Here is a 20,178-nt window from a genome sequence, read left to right on the forward strand (position 1 = left end):
ATTAATCCCACTCCAGCTATTGGTTCGGTGGATCAGAAGGACCACTTGGGATAATGCAAGATACATCCTATTCTAGGGACGAATTCAGCAAAAGTGAGCGCTATTCAGTTTTACGTTCTCATAAAAGAGCAGTAAGTGTTATACATACATTTAGACGGTGTTCCCTTAATTTGACTTTTTATAATTACTGCATGCGTTAGAATTCTAAAACCTGGCCACCGATCCAATTATAATAATCAAAATTCAGCACCATTGGATGAAGTCGTGATATATTAGGGTTGAACGAGCCGGGAGAGTGGTCTATGGTTTTGAAACGTGAGACAGATCAAACCACTATTGACATACAACCGAACGAGTGACCCCGGGCCGAACAAACTTATTGGTCAGCTTGAAACCATAGACGAGACTAAATTCGTTTCCCATCCATAAAAAGGTTAGCCCATGGAGAGCTCAGGAAGACAGAATTAATTAGTTGACATTACCAGCGAAAGTGCATCGGCGTGCAGTATTCCACACCACCTTCTGTGATAGCGAAGTGGATGGGGTTAGCTGTTTCCGTGGGGGTTATCTTTCCACAGGACTAGTGACTGTACTCCGTGCTCTAAGCTACCTGAAGACATCTAACCGACATGGCGTGATTATAACAAAACCTAATCTGTCTGTTTACTAGGTGACAGAAACCAATTTTCAAGCCAGCTGGGAATGAGTAATATACGTGTGCAAGTGCCAGATCTCAGTTTTGCTGAAAAAAAAACAGAAAATAGACTTCATGCATAGTACCAACATCTTGACCACTTGGTAGCATAATATTCTTAACTTCAGAATATTATCAACACCGATTATTATTTTATTTATTTACATTTATACTGAAGTTCTATACTATTAATAATATCAGTTAATTTATAATACTACATAATAACAAATACCATATTCAAACTCTTTTAACCCCTCCTTCAATCTATCAAAACAGCGAAATATCCTAAGACTGATTGTGCAGCGAGAGTAAAAGATCAACATTTTTGCGCACAACTTGGAATGTCCCCAATGTATCCCTAATGCCTTCTTAGAACGCGCTTTGGCTTCACACTAGTGAGCATTCTAGATTTGTTTTACTTTCATCATAGAGCCACAGCAGGATGAGATTGGCAGCTTTTAATCTGTTATATCTTGGGAGTGTTTACCTGAATGTTGTCCGGCCTGGGATTTGCCCCAACAGTCCGTCACTCGGCAGTCATTTCATAGGTTTGGTTGAAAACTGTCTCCGGTACAGTGGCAAAGCTAATGCAGATCGCTTTTTCTAATCTTCTGTAGGGTTTTTGAGCTTCCTCAGACACGATCTTTTTCTGTATAGTAACGCACACGTTTGATGTTGCGGGATCAATCAGGTCCAACTGAAGTCGAATAAAAACTTATTCAATACATTTGTGTAAAAATTACATATCATGCAGGAGGCAGACAATGTCAAATTCTTTCCTTTCTCAATGTATCAGAATATTTCTCCCGCTACCTCCTCAGGGTCCAGTTGAATTAATCAAGGAAAACGAGCCTTGAAGTGCCAGAATCTCCAAAACAAATATCAGAAGATAGGAAAGAAACATTTTGTCGTTCTTCGTTAACCAGGTATTACACATTATGCCATCGAAAGGAGTACTTAGGAATGAGGAAACACAGTTACTTAATCACTGAAGGCCTAAAATATCAGTAACATTCTTTTAACCATATTTGTGACATCAATCGACCCGATCTTAAAGTGGTTCCAGTACAAAGCGCTTTTCCATGCAGCCGGCAACCGTCACACAACTGATGAGAGTTTGCAAAATTTAAACCCACGAATAGATGCCTTCATCAAGAAGTGCGCTTCTGTAGGTGAATAATAAGGTGAAAAAACGGTTTGCTGTGATATCCTCGCCAACGCAGTGTCAATCATCCTACACATGTCTTACACATAAAACTTTTAGGACAGATTTCGCCAGAACAGATCCGCCAGGTATGAATCAGTATTGTTACTATGTTCCTTTTTCAGGACAAAAAAGTTTAGGGGCATTTCCTGGTACTATGAGAGCTGAGAGTCTTTTGGCAAACATTAGAGGTCTCAAGGTGCCATTTTTCAAAGCTAGTCTCTAAATCAGGCGCGGTTCTCCATCCTGGACTGGAAACCAACAGAGATGCGTCTTTATACGTGAAGAATTTGTGACGACAAATGAAGGAAGGACTCTAAAGCGTGTGATTTGGACCGGCTGGAAACATCTGTATGTGAACTGAGACAAAATGTGACCCAGTAGCTGCACAGTTTGTGATATATGAGTTTCCGATGAAAGTCTGAAAATGGTGCTAGAAGAGTTTGGAAAAGGATGGATGAAGGAAAAATCGCCCGTTGAGATTGGATAGAACACCATTATTCCCCAACTGATATGAAGTATAAGTGTACAGTTTTTTAACACTTGTCGTGAACACCGTAGAGCTGCGGGTTTTCTTCTATGGATTTGAGGCTCCCTGTTGCTTCTTCCGGTAATTTCTTGATAGGTTGAGGCGCCTTGAATGAAAATCTCTGTGCTTAGTCAAGAGACCCATTAGTTCATCCTGATATGGACCGTGAATCATTTGAGTTGACTCTGATCTACGTATGTTACGAGCACGAGCTGGCTAATCCGAAGAAAGAACCTTGCTTAAGCGACTAAAGATCAGTAAGAACGTCATTATATCTAACCTATAAAAATGGACTGGGGATGTTCTGGTGAACCAAAGATAAGGGAGATGGAATTCAATCTCGGTGGTACTGTCAAATTTTGGGCGATGTGTAACGCCAAAGTTGTTTAGTAAACGAGTGAAGAGCAGCTGGCGTCTGCACCATATGACTGATAAATGCAAACTACGCCAAACTGATGAGATCCAAACTACTGAAGCTGTCGTTCTTTAGCCGTGTGGTTTATCCGTGATATACAAAACTGAAGTTGATCAATTTTTTATCCTTGATGTTTATAACTCGCTCTCTCAAAGTGTAGCTAGGTGAATGTGTTATCTCATAGTCAAGTACGGCATTCTTGATGCATGTGTCAATAGTCATCCTATCCAGTCACATGACTTGTCAACTAAGACAGTATCTCCCTTAGATACACCTCCACTATTCATGTGTTTACCGGTAACAGACTGTGGGATACACAAGCGACTTATTCCAGAAACATCTAACCAGGAGCTTTAAATCACATCAAATCTAATGTCATCTGTGATGTTTGGTGAACCTGAGGTTTCATTTTTCTGGTACATTGTACCAGCATACAACTAGCCTAACGACCAGATATCGTGTCGGTGTAAATATGACGGATATATTTGCGTCAGTAAGAGACCCCTAAGGCTGGAAATGAAATGTGTACGCTGGGATTTTAGTTAAGTAAGCGATACCTGTTGATACGTAGTAGAACGACAGACAGCGCGGAAATTCCAGAAGCATCATGCCTCTCCAGACGCGATGTTTACGTGCAAACCGAATTGATAGGAAAATTTGTCTTTCCTTGACCTGCTTGTTACACGACCAGTTGATGGATGGACAGAGGAGTGCCCATAGGGAGCGTGTTTAATTCGTCTTAAAACGGTTTCCAGTTTTGTTTTCTTGAAAGATGAGAGAAATCTCAAGCATTGTGTGTGCCACAAGATATCAATGGCTTACATAGTGAAGACTAACATCTTGGTCTTTCAGATGTACCACCCTTTCGGTGCCTAACTGCCATGCCATCAGAAGGAAGCACGAGGGCTCGGATACTGCCAGGTTGCCTGAGCCTGAACAAGGGAAGTCGAAAGTCAGAGGTCGGGTTCGAACCACAGACCTTCTGGTCAGTAAATTCGCACTCCAATTATTGAGACATCTCGCCCCAGAGACTAACACCTTGAGGGCCCATGAATATCCAAATCGACTTCTGGGACGAAATATGAAACCGGATGCAGAAAAAAACATAGCAACACAGATGTGCCAGAAAAACTGCTGTTCATCAACTGTGACAGTTCAGTTAATTTGGAAGCCATAAACCACACAAAGGGACTAGGCGTACCTGTTGTACGCCTAAAATAGTTGTCCATTGTGGAAAAAATGCTGAAAAACGACTTAACATCGAACCACCTTGATTTATGTATAACCTTTTGCTTGTCCTTGCTGAGTATGTTATATCGACAGAATGAAAAGTGTGTGCACCTCCGACTTTTACAATCAGAAACTAAGCACGTGCTTAAGCGATCTCTGCTCTCACCCATTGACAAGACACGTGAACGGCACCGTTTGACTGAACGACCTTTGTGAATCGTGTGCTCGTTTTAACGATGTCGCACCACGTTTTCAAAGTTACAAGACTTGATTCGACCATTTCATCTCAGACCATTTTTGCTGTTACAGCTTTCTTATTACGATATTTAAATTTGTAACGCACAACTGTAAATGTGTTGAAAAAATTCATCTCCGAACCCAACGATTAGTTGTTGCGTTATTCAAGATGTTTGACTGCTATGCTACTGAGCCCTCTGCTATGAAGTACATGTTGAATAGGAGACATCAACTACATGAACTGTAGGGTATTTTTTCGGTTTTTATAAAGCACTGGGCCCCCCGTCGCTGTGCTTTTCTTGCTCTAGGCATTTACAACAGATATTTCACTCAGCAGTTTATCGTTGACGTTTCTATAACGCAGAATTTTGATTCGAAAAGTGGGTTATTCAGTCTTCCCTTTTGCGTTACGTAAACTTCCCAATTGACTTCCCGCATTCTTGTTCTACCGAAACACAGTGCAATCTCGCCTACCTGGTTGACCGCCCTAATCTACCTGGTGGACCTAAATCTAGGCGGACATCAGATTGGAAGTTCAAAGATTACCCGAAAATCCGCCAGTTCCCTATAAATAACACTCATTTTATGATTTTTTGGTAGACTAACTTTACCTACAGGCCCTTCCTTTGTGACAGATCAATGTAAGCAATCACTGAAATGTCTCCCAGCGGTAGTAAGAAATTACTTTCCGTCAGTTCAGGCGTTATCGATGAATTTGTTCAACCATAAGAGGACAAACTGGCTAGATAACGTGGATGCTTGAGTGAAACAATACTGTTTCATACAGTCATGGCAGACTTTAGATGCTGTGCTCACACGAGCTTGATCAATGGTAGTAGGCTTCCGAGATTAGGGTAGAGACAGGTGAGTAAAGTGGTTGGAGAACTGAGTCATTAATTCTCGTTTCTGCTCAAACTTTTTTTGGCTGTAAAGCATTGAGAAGTCGCGGTTTACGTAATTAACCTTTGGGGTCTACCTACGGCGATTTGACGGGAACTTTCTTGTATTCAAAGTATCGATCGACTACCCTTATGATCAAAACACCCGGGTGATCAACAGCTACTAATATTGTAGATTTCTTCGTTTGTGGCATTGTAAAGCTCACCTGTCTGATCGGCCGGGATGTATTAATGACCATCCACGATATGCCTTTTTTGCTTTGATGATATAAAACCTCTTGGTATAGGATATACCCTAAAATATTGATTTCTGTGTGGGGAAAATGTATATCTATAAGAGCGCAGAAGCTCCACGTTTAATCAGTCATACTGGTTGAGTAAATCTTTACGCTGTTTTCACTAAAACGAAAAGCGAGCTTATTCTTGGTGTTGGCTAACAACTTCCTTCATGGTATATTCGCCGCTGAGGAGCTACTGATTTTGGCTTGCATACAAGTCCAATTAGCAGTCCAGTTCCATGAAGAAATACTACTCTTTTTTGCCCCTTCACATCCAATTAAATCCCCGGTTAGAATGACTACCGTGATGGACCGGAGTCTTTAGAGAAACATCCACTACACCAAACAGTTTGGTCTCTTCGTATGTTCCACGAACACTTTCGGCCTCTGTGAGAAGCGAATGAAATCACAAATGTGCTATCCTAGATACGGAAGTAACACTCACACAGGCGTTTACGATACCATAGAAACCTAAATCTTTACCATGCCAGATGTGTAGGCTGCCCGCCATGCGAACGTGTGCGTGGAAACGACACAAGTGAGACAACAGACTTGTCTGGTTACCTTAAGGTTACCATGAGTACCTCGTAGCCTGTTCGCCTGTATACACCACAGCCGTAGGTACGGTCGATAGTTCCGACTTATTATCTAGTGCTCTTCAGTTACCATGTTTCTTGCACATCAGTGGCGTTTGACTCATTTTGTGGATGTGTACGCAAAATGATGTCCATTGAAATCAAATAATTATCACTGAAAAATTGCTATCATATAATGGACACGGACTCAAGACACTACTCTTTTACTTATAGACACTGTATTATGCAAACTCAGCAGTGAGAAATGAAGGCACTCCATCTAGGGAATTTTCAGTGAGAAGGGGGCTTGTACCTTCCGCAGTGCTTTTAGACAATCGCGTTGTCTACATAACAAAGAAATCCAGACGCGAGAATAATTCAAACGTCCTGATGACATCATTTTTGTAAAAGCCATGTTTCCCTAAAGAGGTCGTCAAAATTAGGACACAATCGTTGGGGCCTTTTGCTACTGCACTTCACTCATAAAATCCCTCAAGAATATGTCTTAGTTGACCCTTTGAGGTGGTCTTTCCAGTTGGGACAGTTTCAACTGTCACTATATTCAGAAGTATGTCTAGGTGATAACCCCAGTTTCGCTGCTCCGTTTTAGCCGGAAAGCCAAAAAACTCTGGAAGCTAACGTAAGCCTAATAAGGCTTCTACAATCGAAGACCAACGTTAGTTATCCGGAACGGATGTCAAATGACTGTCATCTAAAAAAAACCTCGTTCAGATTCACTTTTACGTCTTCGTTGGTCTTTTTCTAATACCACTTCCATCTCGGGAAAAGGCAATTTGCGTTCAGATTCTTTCGACGCTCCCTTCGAAGGGAAATGAGTTCACTGGAAAACGTATATCCCTAAGTGCGCCGAAGAAAGGAGTGAACTACAGTTATTTCAGGGCTAGAATAATAGAAGCCGCAGTGTAGATGATGACAGTTGTGTACGGGGACTAAAAAAAAGAGATGATAGAGGCGAATTTCGTCTGATGTTTTTCATATCTGGAAGTATTAGGCCAGCAACGAATACAACGTAGAGAATGGTAGTGCATCATGGTGCAAGAGTGCATAGGTTTTAGATCAACCACTCTATAGAGTAATGGACAAAAAATGGTGGCCGGATTTTTCCTTAAATTTTATCGGTGAAAATTCTGTGATCACAAATGTTTTTTGTTTGTCGGTAGATGTAAAAAGTTTTAACCGGGGTAGTCTTACGAAGAATGAACTTCAAGAATCCTGGATAGTTAATTCTTCTCGCTTGTCCACAGGCAAAAGATCACTTTTACGAACCTTCTTTTCCTGCCAAAGACACCTCTTGCCCAAGTTTTTTGGGGTAAACGGTTTTTAATGGATGCAACCAGTCTTTCGGAACAAACGCTTAGCTGGCAGATGCAAGTGACGACTCTCTATACCATCCATTTACGCTTGAGGTTAAAACACGGAAAACTGCAAAAATATGTTCCAGCGGATACTTTCGAGAAAGCAAAACCCCTGGGACAACCTTTACAGCGGCTCCTTATGTGTAGTATAAAAGCCAGATCAAACCTACCATGTGCATTTACTCTACCCTTTCATTTAACAAACAGTCGGGTATAGCACCGACTACGTGAAACCTGTAAACAAAATGATCTCACGCTTACGATTTCATGGTGCAACTCATTTACCCGTTTAAAACAAACAAAAGCTAAAATCTTCGTTTGTGTGCACTAACCTGGCACTTTTACAGGGCGTTGCATGCTGGTAGCGCAATCACAAGCTTGTCAGATAAATCATGACCGCATCTCACTTAGAACAACGAAATTTAACTCAACCGGTATCACATTAGGCTTGCTTAAAGCTGGTAGTTGCACAAGAAAATAAAATACCTGGTAAATAATTTTTTGGCACCTAGAAGTTAACCAATTACAGTGAGATCACCTCTATTTACTAGGCTACTGGGAACCCAGTGCGCAGCTCACAACATTGTTCAACCGAAACTAATAAGACGTTGCATTGCATTGGCCTCTGGTCGGTTCACTTGTGTGATCCATTTTCACGGACCAAGTAGATGCCCGCCAGTAGTGAACCAATGTAGATATCTAAGAATAGAACAGATTCGGTTCATTCACTTTGGAATTTCAACATGTGTGCACTGTTGACAACGACTGTCGCCAAATTTTTTCAGTTATTTTTTGTGATCCATAAGTATCTGCAGCCGTTTGAATTACTTTTTGGAGGGGTATGGGCAATGGTTTGATACGTACAAAAGGTTTATACTTCATCACACAGCCGAAGAGGAGTTACCGTTAGCACTATAAGGTTGGAGACCGCTGAGCCACCATGTTAAGACGACACGTCCCACATATTTTGAAGGTGGGTGATTTTTAGAGTAAGCCGTTCTGCCCAAACCATCTTGATCTGCTTTATTCCAATCCGCATGCCGCTTGAAAAGGAGTGTGATGTGTATCCAAGGTTTCATAGTCATGATAGGTGCTTGAAATTTGTTTTGGCTGATGCTAAAAATGAAGCAATTTCAATAATTTTCATGATTTACAAGCCAAAGGAATGCAAGTCTTATAGATAAGAGTCTTAGGAGGACTCGATTGCTCCTGAATGGACGATTCGCTACACGGTCCTTTTCCAGTGCAATAACTACAGTGTTAATCATATATCTCAAAGATTTTAAGGCCTCCGTGCCAGCTTTTACCTGGGCTTTCATCCACCAAACAAATTAATGGAAAAGACCACCGAAAGCAGTTATTTCGTAACCTCAAGAAAAGAACCATAGTGTATTGGCTGTTAAATAAAAGGTTCTGCAATAAAGCATTTTAAAGTGGTTTTAAAAAGTTATTTTGATGGCGTCTTGTGAAAAAGCGAGTGGAAAAGAGAAAGTATGTTACGTATCACTCACAAATGCTTGATTTTATCCGAGGTTTCGATACTACTGAATTTCAAGTGCAGTTTGCATCTTTTGTCAAACTTCTCACCTAATGCTGCTGAACTGGTGGGGCTCAGCTGAGGTTAGTAGTACGTGCCAGACGGGTTGGCAACCGAAACGCAGCTTCAGTCAACTCATTACCGCATACCCAGAGCTGCCAGCTGTCTTTATTGATTTTTCAGTGACAGACACACAGATGATTGTCCACTGTAAGTTATAGTGAAGTGTAATACCAGCAGGTCGCTTGTGTTTGACGAAGACCGACCTGACAAAACTGGTCGGTCTCATACAAAAATGCGTGCTTGTACGCTGATAAGGCCGATAGAGATTAAGACGTTACTCATCGCCGTGCAATATAGGTTAAAAATTTCCACATGCGCACAGCCGGAGTTTTGTAACTTTTGTTGCACTGCTTGAAACGACGTCCGATATTCTTCAGAAATCAGGAGATAAGAGTAAGCGGAATCCGTTTAAGCGTATGGATCGTGCGTTGTCAGCACCATTTGCGGCTGAATTTACCTACCAGATGATTGTTGCTATCAGAGACTGTTCTGGTGGGAGTTTGTGCGTTTTCACTACATAATTAGCGAAAAATTACCTTCGCTGCTTCTACAATCAAGACTAATACACGTACAGATAAGCAGCTTACTGAGAAGTCTTCGTCAGCAGTTCCATTGTGGAGGTTTGGCAAAACAAGTGAGTAAATACTGTACGGCCTCAATACACACATTTTTCCTGTAAAGCTGAATGGCGTTTATTAGATTTCGGTGTAAATATAGGTATTGGAAGTAGATCAATCCTACTGACCCAGATCCATTTGCTTTCTAAAATTTCGATCCGGTGAGAGAGCCCCACCATCAGAGTTACCTCTGTTCGGCATATTCTGAAAAAAAAATTGATGTGGAATCCTAAAGTCGGTATGTATGGTTTCAACAATATAGTCGCACTGCAAGGTCTGGCTACATGCTAAAAATAATATGCCAATTTGGCGAAATAATTCCACTTCCGATTTAGGTTGGTATTGAAGGAAAGCCCAACCGAATTCCAGCCAACTATCTCGTTCTTCAACTCGATGTGTCGCCCAAAGGCCTTCTCATACTTCACTTGACATATTTCAGGTATCACCGTGTATTGACTTAGTGGAAATACTGATGGGGTTGATTAGATATCCTCTGTGGCATGAACCAAAGATTGTGAACAGTAAATTTTGCAATGTATAACTCTGGCTAGCATGCAATTGTCAGACATTTCTTGAGGATTGAGTAAACTCACTTGTTATTAGTTGGGAAGTTCCAACCAATCAAAAAATTGTGATAGTTTTACAGCAAATAGGCATCCTGATGTCACTCCATAAATACTTGCATTTGAAGTTATGAGTTCAGATTCTACTGAGCGCACCAAGTACCGCAAATTTCAAGCGACCATTACAGACGATGCATACTTCGTAGAACCAACTCGAAGGGTTGAAAAGACATGAGAGCTCCTTGCAGAGTGTTAGGTTAAACAATACGCCATAAGTAACTTGGAACTCGTTAAAAAGTGTTTTCAGTTAAAGAAACACGCAAAATCTAGAACGCGCTCTTTGCGATAATAAAAAATTCTCGTCGGAGCTACGCAAAACGTAGAGCTTTTTGAAGAAAACTTGCTGTCGCACATATAAAATTTTTTAAACCTGATGGGAAGCTCAGAGTGAATTTACTTGTCCGTTTTGACAGCCAGATTGAGCTTCATGGTTTGGAACCTGGCGGTGAATACAATAACAGTGCCCCAATTAACTAACGAATAAGCCCCAGCTGAGCTGAATTGGGGTAAAAGGACGCAGGTTTGCCCGATCAAAGGTACTTGCTTTGCTGATTAAAAGGTTAATTGGACAAACAGACAAGTTTTATGAAACTTAAGGACCAAAAGAATCTTGTCTCCGTAAAGTAGTGACATTGCTGAGTACTCAGTGTCGAAATGTAACATCCTACATGTTTGAAACCACTATCTCAAATGAGTGATGCAGATAGTTTTATGTATTTCAAACAGGAACCTTTGTTTACGAGTTGGCGTAATAAATTGTAGCCTTTAATTGCTAAAACACTTTGTTACGGCCTTCCAAAGTGAAATCTGTCCCGTACATTCATGTTTAATTCGTGGTTTGTATGCAATATGCACTATGCATGTAATAAAATTACACAACAAGCACAATGGTTTGTAACCACACATAATCTATACAAGAATTCAAACTGATTTACGAAGACGGCTGCTCTTCCGACCCGATTCAAGAACATACAAGACAGCATTTTTATGCGCTTCATGTTCCTTAATAACCGAATAGATCACTTCAGAAGAACGCGTGTACTGTCAACTCAGGCCACCTGCGTATTCCTGCACAGTCTCACTGCACTAGAACAAAGAAATGGGTTTTCTGAATAGAAATCGATACAATCTATCGATTAGAAAACCAGTAATGGTCTGCACACATTCCACACAATGGCACTTTTGTCGCTACATACTGTCTCCTTGATCGAGTAAATGAGCTTGTAACATTAGGGCTTTTAGAACCTAATCACGTATCAAAACAACAGAACAAATGGTACTGGCAGCAAGTGCCTTCCGTATTCCGTAAATGCGCACATTTACATTCACAATGTGGGTGAAATTTACGAGAAACTGATATGTTTTTGTTCCAATTCACTCTGTGTGATCCCATAAAAACATTCATCACAACATGAGGACACTTTAGTATCTGAAGAGCGAAAAAATAGTATAGTACACCGATCAAATCGATCAAGCACATCAATCAAAAGAGCTAATGATCATTGGGTTCAGAGTAAGATAACTCTAGTGCAGATATTTAGCAGGCTCATGCAAGGTCAACGGTGTATTTGAAGTGGGGTTGAGTCCTAATCCGCCAATAGACAGAGATATTCGAGATACAGTACGGGTCCATCTAGTTTAAACAGCGTAGCAGGGCACACACATTGAAGATTTATTGGTACGTTCATTCATGCACAACAATTTGCCACCCAATTTCTCAGACGACAATCTCGGAGTGAGTAAGAGCTTGGAGACCAGTTTTGACTGGAGTGTAGGGATAGTAAGACCAGAAACTACTGTCACAAGTCGAAACCTAAGTATATATGTCAAGAATTTATGTATGACCACTGTAATTAAAGATGGTCGATAAAAAACCGATATGAAACACTATTCGTGAAAGAAGGCCAAAAATCAGGATGTCCAAATGGTGATTAAATTGTCCACGATAGTCGATGATTCTTCTTTAAACGCATAATCCTCAACACGAATAATCCTTTTGCTTTCGTGTAATCCTTTTCTCCTTCTCTAAGAGCACTTCTTAGATTTACTTGCAAATGTTGGATCATGGCGCGAGTAACATTTGGAAGCTCCTTCTAAATGGTCACCAGTTCAAATAGCCTAAAGGCCAACCTGATGGATTCACAACTGCTCACTTCGGATTAATTATTCTTGGCAGTATTGGATTTAGTCATATTTATCTTTGTAAAGACGAGAAAATTTAGTTTCTCACTAATTTGGAGAAATATTTTGGTAGCAAATTGAATACCATTGAGAGCTCCAGTAGAGTGTGTTGTGAGTTTTATACATGGACCCAAGAACAGTGTATCCTGTGTTACCATCAACCGACTGATTTTTCTCCAGCCAAACTTACGCCGTAATCGAAGATTCTAAGCAAAGATCACCGCAAGTCATGGTAATAGAAATAACAAAATTACTGGTTGCAATACAGTGGTGGGGTGAAATGGGCCGGCCACCTGGGAAATTCAGCACAAGTTCTGAGATCCGAGAGTTGTCTCACCGGTTCGAACAATTCTGTCTGGGAAAGTGTAGCGTTTGTGAAGGCCCCAGCGGATGGTATTTAAGGCAGTTGCCGATGGAGGTGGAAAAATGAGGATTAACATTTGTTCTGTAATTGTGGAAAAACATTTGCTCTGTAATTTTTTCGTCTTATGCCGCGAAGAACATCATTCCATCACCGTTCATATAGCAGCTAAATTCGCCTTTTTAAGTAGCATACTCTCATCGCTCCACTGTGAGAATCAGTATAAAATGTGGCCAATCATATCATCTCTATAGATAGGCTATATCACATCCACGGGAATAGAGTCACCAGTGAGATTTTGACGCTCCCGCTATGCATTCCCACATTTGAAGACTGATTGACCTATTGGCTGTTTTTTATTTGAGTCATTCAGTTAAATCGCTTCATTTCCAAATAATCTCTTAAACTTGTCTACCACAACAATGGTCGATCTGTCTTGAAAATGGATGGATATGTGGTAAAAGTGCTTTGGGCGTTGCTGCAAAAGTGAAAAAGTTTCTGTGTCCTCAAATAAATAAAATCCTTAACGATTTAGACGTGTTCATTCCGATTTGAGTGAGTTGAGCAGCTGCACCTACACAAGTATTGTGCGTTGCCTACCGAACTGAGTATATTTTCCACAGAATCATACAGTTTTCTCAGATTGCCGGCGTATGTTTACCTAAAAACAGCTGACTGCTTAATACCCTATCAACTTTTGAGAGCATTCTTTGAGAGCTCAAACGGATCCGGGATCCGATGGTAACTGTAGGCTCTTGGTTAAATTCATTCTACAAGTTCGATACAATCACTGGGCTTTTGGGATATTATCCGTCATTGATTTTGCTCCTGCTTCTTTTTTGAGCTCTCAAGCATTTTTAGCCTAACAGCAAATACATCCGCTTCTGTTTCTTCATGTTGCTGTTGTCTAATCAGGTCACTGTATTTCTCATGAACAACGCCTTTTCTGTTGCGAATTCCAATGGACAACAATTTGTCTTGGCTACAACAGAGTAAGCAGCGATACCATTGTAACTCAGAGTTCACGGACTCTATTGATTACTCTGAGGTATGAGTGAAGACACAGTAACTATGGCAACGAAAACACACCGATAAATGACTGGTCTGGTCTCCCGTGATGTGGATACACGGAGGTATTGGTGATCACGGGACGAAGTAGCTAGGAAAATGAACAGAAGGCCAGATGCTTGCTGAACTACGAGCTACTGCAATTTTCACGGAATCGTATGGCAATTGGTACCATCTGTTTGCTAATGTTTCGTCAGATAGATTTAGATGATCAGGCAATGCAGTGGAGAAAAAAGTCAGACGAGTATATTGCTGGCCTTAATTTGTTTCGGCATATTATTGTAGGCTGCAAAATCACTTTAGGTAATGGACCACTATTGGTCGCTAGTTAAACATCCGCATACCATGGGTTAAAGCAATTTGTTTGCTCACTGAGTCCCTGCTCATCACATGTAGCCGGAACAGAATGAGCACTGTCACAAGTAGCAAGAAACGGCAGCTTAAAATACTCTGTCAAGACTTTGGATGCATTCAGATCAAATAACTTTTGAAGAAAAATGACATCAATGGTAAAGTAAGACGGGATTCAAAGGTTTAGGCATTCCAGCAGACACCATCGAGGATCCAGTATTAAGAGGCGTTATACTGATTTTTACGATCCTTCACTACATCGCTACTTGCAATTCCAGCACTCATGAGTTCTCTTAGTTTTGTTCTAAGCCAGAGGAAATACCTTTTGGTGATTTGCAATTAGCCAAAACAGAGTAAAATCTTTTCTAGAAAGACTGGGAACAACTAAGCCTTTAAGTAGTATGGCTACGGAATGGACTAAGTTTGATTTTGTGTTCTATCGCCTTGCACATCTTGAACAAATGAAGACTTGAACGATTCTTTCGTATCATCACCAATTTGTTTCTAGTTATGCTTCGAAATAACTAGTCAACTAATCATCCACACAACTCAAGCGTAATCTGACTACACATGTGCTCGTCCTTTTACAAAACTGGGCTACGACAAGGGACTTTGCAGGCCTTTACAGATGAAAACCAGTTCATCCTATATGAGGTGGTACGTTACAATGTAAAACCTCTCTGGATTCGAGCTGAAGACCTTTGCGAGCTTTTAATTTAATGGTGCTCATCAAACTCCCACGAAGCGGCAAATTCCTCGCCTGTACCCATTTTGAAGTATCCGTGCTGAATATTAGGCATGCAAATTCCCCTTACATTCCAACTGCAGAATACATGATGAGCATAACCCGATTTATGCCGGAAGAGTATTCACTTTGCAGTCGCTTCATCAAACTTGTGAGGAGAGGTTAAACTGCCAGGCCTCCTTACATATTCATGTAAATAGATACACACTACCATGCCATGGAAATTCAGCCAACAACGAAAGTAAGACATTTCTGCCGAGCTATCGTTCTGATTCATACTGTAGGCTGCTTCACTATGTGATGAAGCTTATGGTAATACAATTCAGGTATGGTATTCCACACATTTAATTGCATTATTTCACCAATGCAGATCCCGATTTCTCCTTGAAATGTCCGCATGATGTAGTAAACTGATACTATTCAACACCATTACAGAAAACAAATTATGCTCAAAATATAGTCTCTTTTGGCAAAGTATCGATATGTGCATCGCTTTGAGATAAAGAAAAAGGAAAGAAAAAAAGAATGCCACATAAATTTTGGAAGTCGGGCGTCGTCAGGTAAGAACTGATAAGCACTCAGCCTAGGTATACCATAGAGACAAATTACATATCGTTACCCCTAGCTGAATGATGTAACCAGACTAATGGTATATTCGGGCCGTCAACTGTCCTTTGATTCACAATCAAACCTGCTATTATTTCGTTCTTTTTTCGCAGACGTAAGGGTAGCTTTAGGGTCAATTATTTGGGTTTGAGTACAGAATCGAATAAGCTGCTACCAAGTTAATCAGTGAGTATGGGCCAACGACCGATCAAATGACAAGCGTGACCCATTACCTATCCATCAGTCTGGTGGAAAGTCAAGGGAAATCTGAGAAAACTAAATACGTTCAGCCAATACATTTGTTTAATCCACTGGACGAGAAGATTTGCTTCGCCAAGGGTTCAAAAAAGATATGCCGTTTACAGACGTCTAGTGTTTTCATCCTTTTTGCAGAATTCGAAGACAGAAAACCAAAACACAAAAGCAGTACACTGATGCGCACGTTCACGGCTGAGCTAAATAATGAAGCGGCGTTCGAACTCTCGACAAATTTTACTTGCCGAAACAGACGATTGCTTGATTAAGATAATCACTAGAATGAGAATCACCTCATTTTGGGGAATATTTTGAAGTTCCAAGTAGTATTTTTAGAAGTACTACTTTCTACTTGCGCAACTCAGTGATAAGCTTATTCGCACTTTTGTGAACTGGCAACACAGAGCACTATACAACATAGAAACCGACGCTTGAATGAGATAGAAGATACCAAAACGACAAGTACGGCGAAGAAGAGCATTGGGAACAGTGCTCTTCGTGGCGTTCACGGACACGTAACTGTCCTGACGACAACAAGAATCTTCGAATGTGTAAAGTATACTTTTTGACAGACATCGGAATTTGGTTGTTTGCATTTATTTCTCAGGGGGAGGAGATTCGTCCAATGTACGTCCGAGGACACAAACCCAAGTAAATTATGGTTCAGTGATCAGTAGTAACCTTACCCGAAAAATATTCTGCAAATATAATGGCTGGTTTGTTAAAAGACAAGCAACGATGAATGTTATTACATTTGCTATTGCCGTGAGATGGAACTATGCTAAAGTGATCACAGAAAATTTTACCTTCGCATTTCCCGTAAATTTCGTTCACTCAAAGAAAATCTTAGAGGCAGTGATTCTGCTGGTTCCTTTTCGGAGGATGAAGCCTTTATTTGACTAAGATTCACGTGATTCGTGCGAAGGATTACTTCAAGGATCTGTTGTCTGACAGGTAGGTTGAAAAGGCTATACTTTAATTTCCCGAAGCAAAATCTTCTTCAAGTATCAAACATCACAATAGTTCTGCCGTTGCAACTGATCAAAAAAGTCTGTCAGTTTGTAAATGTGCTGACTATTGCTGCACACCAATAAGAGCATAAAATTCTTTGCCTGATCTTCAAAGTGGATGGTTTCATTGAAAAGCTTACCACACCCTGTCATCTACGTGCAGAGTAAACCTGTTGTGTACGGTATCGTTCCATTGCTTGTTCACAACAAAACACCACTTCAACAGATATCCGGATGTACATGAACTTAAACTGAGTTCTTTACCAGCAAACACGAATTAAACATGAACAAACTATTGGATAGGAAAGTAAATGTCTCATATGCACACAGTTCCTAAAAATTGGACAGGTGACGCGTCTTCTTGGACTTTCATGGGTATTCATTGACTATAAGGCAATTATAAACGAACGCCGCAAAACTGTTTCGTTATACGCGGGGCGGAGCTTCGAAAAGACTACTCTTCAACCATCAGTAGTATCCGCCGTTACACCCGAAATCCCGAACCAGATCGCTTGGGACTAGTGAGAGTTGAAACGAAACCAATGAAGTTGGCAGGATTTACCTGAAGACTGTTCTGCTGTGCATGAACACTTGAAAAAAAAACATAAATCCAAATTACATCAAAGTCTTACTACAGATAAAACAAAACTCTACCAAAGTGAAAACAGCTGGCTCTGTCATTTGTACAATGATGCTACGTTCGGTATTGAAAGATTTGGTGACAACTTCGAATTGTCATTTCGAATAACGAAAGACGTTACGCTGAAGGTTTGCTTACTTGTTTCTAAAGAAGTTCTGCATACCCAGGTAAGCTAAAGGGGTTCATAGCAAATCTAGTCCATAAGCTTCAAGAGTTGTTCATGTTGGCAGTTTCTAATAATGTGAATCGAATAACTGTGGATTTGGGAGAGGGTAAGGAACGGTGCTAAATACGAAGATGAAATCGTTGGTCTGGCCTGTCGTGCCACATGCAAAGAGAATTCTGTGTCTCGATTTTTTGACCTTATAAAAACGTCCTTTCAAAAAAAATTACGTCTGAGATATTAGCGTAGTTATTAACAAGTCAGTACATGTAGTACGGTGAAAAGTAACCTGATGGGGGACCCAAATCACCTGCCTCCCGCTTATCATCCAGACGATTAAAGCCTCCTTATGGAAGAACAAACTTTCATGAATCAGACGCCTCCTGGTTGATTGTCTTTTTTCCTCTTTATCACCGAGGAATTTGGGGCTTAAGGTCAGCTGAAAGACCGTAAATACTTACGTCATAAGCCCTACATCTTACAAGAGAGCTCTTGTTCTAGTTAGGAAAAGTCTTTGAAGAGCAATACTGAAAGTATGGCGTTTTGAATCATCATCAACATCAATGATGATAAATAAATGATAAATAAATGACGATAAATAAAAGGCTGAATAAAATGGTTGTTTAACCACTTTTTTGGTTCAGGTTCTGGCGATTCAGCGCTAATAATCGGCAGATCATCAATATTCTCATGATAAACAAAAGATTTGGGCTTTAGGAGGTTTAATTCTAGTCTGAATGGATGAAGCCGCAGATACTGAAAACGAGATTAAAACAATTTTTCCTGCGATAACATTTAAACGTTCTTTTAATTTCTCACTGCTTTAATCGCCATGATACCCCTAGCTGAAATTTCTAAGTAGACCTTTGTTTTGATCGTCCGGAGAAAATAAATTTTGCTGTTTGTTTTTAACTGGCTGTGCTACTTCAGTAGTCCGAGTAATGAATTGTTTGGACTTCATTTTATTTGAACACAAAGTAAATAAAGCAGAATGGATTAATCATGCTTCGGGAATTATTCTTGTTCCATTATGCACCTCGTGCACACTAAAATAAAAAACTAAGCGCTCGAATAAAGCGCTTTGAAGAATTGCTGAAAGACATTATTGAAATTATTTAGGTTTGTACCACGGACCTCGCGCATTTTTTATACACCTCTGTTTGCGAAAAATTTTGGTTAATGTTCACATATAATATTCATGCAGTGTCCGGTTCAGATTGATTTAGTTTTCGTACACCCTCGAGATACCGGCAGCCTTCATGCCAAAATACGCCGCACTAGTCCACCGTTGAAGCAATATCTGCTGAACGATCGTGGATTATTCTGCTGTGAAGGCGACTTGAGTGCAGATACTGTGAATTATTACACTGGAAATCACCGGCATAGCACGTTTGTCGACTTCATTAATGATAAGCATTCACCCGGTTCTATGAATTTTTGCGATAAATTGGTCGGTGATTATACCCTTCATTTGAGTTATAGCTGAGTCTCAGAACACAGTATATAGAAGGCTTCATGCAGTAACCCTGAGAATATTTTAGGATGGAATTTCAGCTTGAGGAAGTTCACCTCATTCAAATAAATGAATAAAATGATCACTACTGATTAACACTGGGGGGATCAGTTAGCTGCTCATTGCTCGTGAAGTTACTCAGAGGTTGTTGGTAACGTGAGGAGATGTGGGATTTTTTCTGTAGACATTTCATCCTGTAAGTGAAGCTAATCTATGCTGAAAGGTCGAGAAGCACTGCACAGCTGTTTCATCCTTATTGGGGAATCATCACAGTCCGCATCTCACGAAACTGCGCAGTATCGAACCCGCGACCTCCTGGCTTGTAGTTTGAAGAACACCTCACCGTTTGGCCACGAGCTGCCGATCAGCAGTGTGATTAACTCGCGCTTAGACAGGATATAGCAACGCTCATCCTTCAATCGTGGGATCCACATCACGCGGCCGCATGTATTGACTGACTTCTCGAGCAACGACTTCTCAGATGGAAGTTTCACTCATCGGGTGAAGTTTATTCTTCTAATGAGCTACTTATAGACTGTTGGCAGTGCTTGGAGATTTGGGATACGTTTTGTGGAGATTTCGTCCTGTAAGTGAAGCTGATCTATGCGCTATATCCTGTCTAAGTTCGACTTAGTCACGCTGCTGATCAGCAGCTTGTGGCCGAACGTTTAAATGTTCAAACTACAAGCCAGGAGGTCGCGGATTCGAGACTCTACGGAGTTTCGTGAGACGCGCACTGCTGATGATTCCCAATAAGGATAAGACAGCTGTACAGTGCTTCTCGGCTTTTCAGCATACATTGGCTTCACTTACAGGACGAAATCTCCAAACAAAAAACGTTGGGTCATTTTCAACATCTCCCAATGTGGAATCTTAAATTACTCGAGACATAGTTTACTACCTTTTGTGTTGAGCTAAGGTCAAGCAAATGTCAGATATATATTTGTAGGATTTCTGCATGAACCGATCAATACTCATGCATTTTCAAGTGCTACGTCCGTTGAACAC

The 20,178-nt window shown here is 40.6% G+C and overlaps 1 protein-coding gene across 1 annotated transcript in view; it reads left to right on the forward strand.

Annotated features, from left to right (window-relative positions):
- Positions 1-53: 53 nt before the first annotated feature.
- Positions 54-20,178, forward strand: part of T265_06711 (hypothetical protein) — a gene marked incomplete at both ends in the record, with an annotated part of 25,596 nt that continues 5,471 nt past the window's right edge. The window contains 2 exons of the mRNA XM_009172045.1: positions 54-131; positions 16,452-16,495. Coding sequence (XP_009170309.1) covers positions 54-131; positions 16,452-16,495 — 122 coding nt within the window. The remainder of the gene's footprint in view (positions 132-16,451; positions 16,496-20,178) is intronic.

The sequence above is a fragment of the Opisthorchis viverrini genome (genome assembly GCF_000715545.1).
Source record: "Opisthorchis viverrini unplaced genomic scaffold opera_v5_143, whole genome shotgun sequence".
NCBI classification, from domain to species: Eukaryota; Metazoa; Platyhelminthes; class Trematoda; order Opisthorchiida; family Opisthorchiidae; genus Opisthorchis; species Opisthorchis viverrini.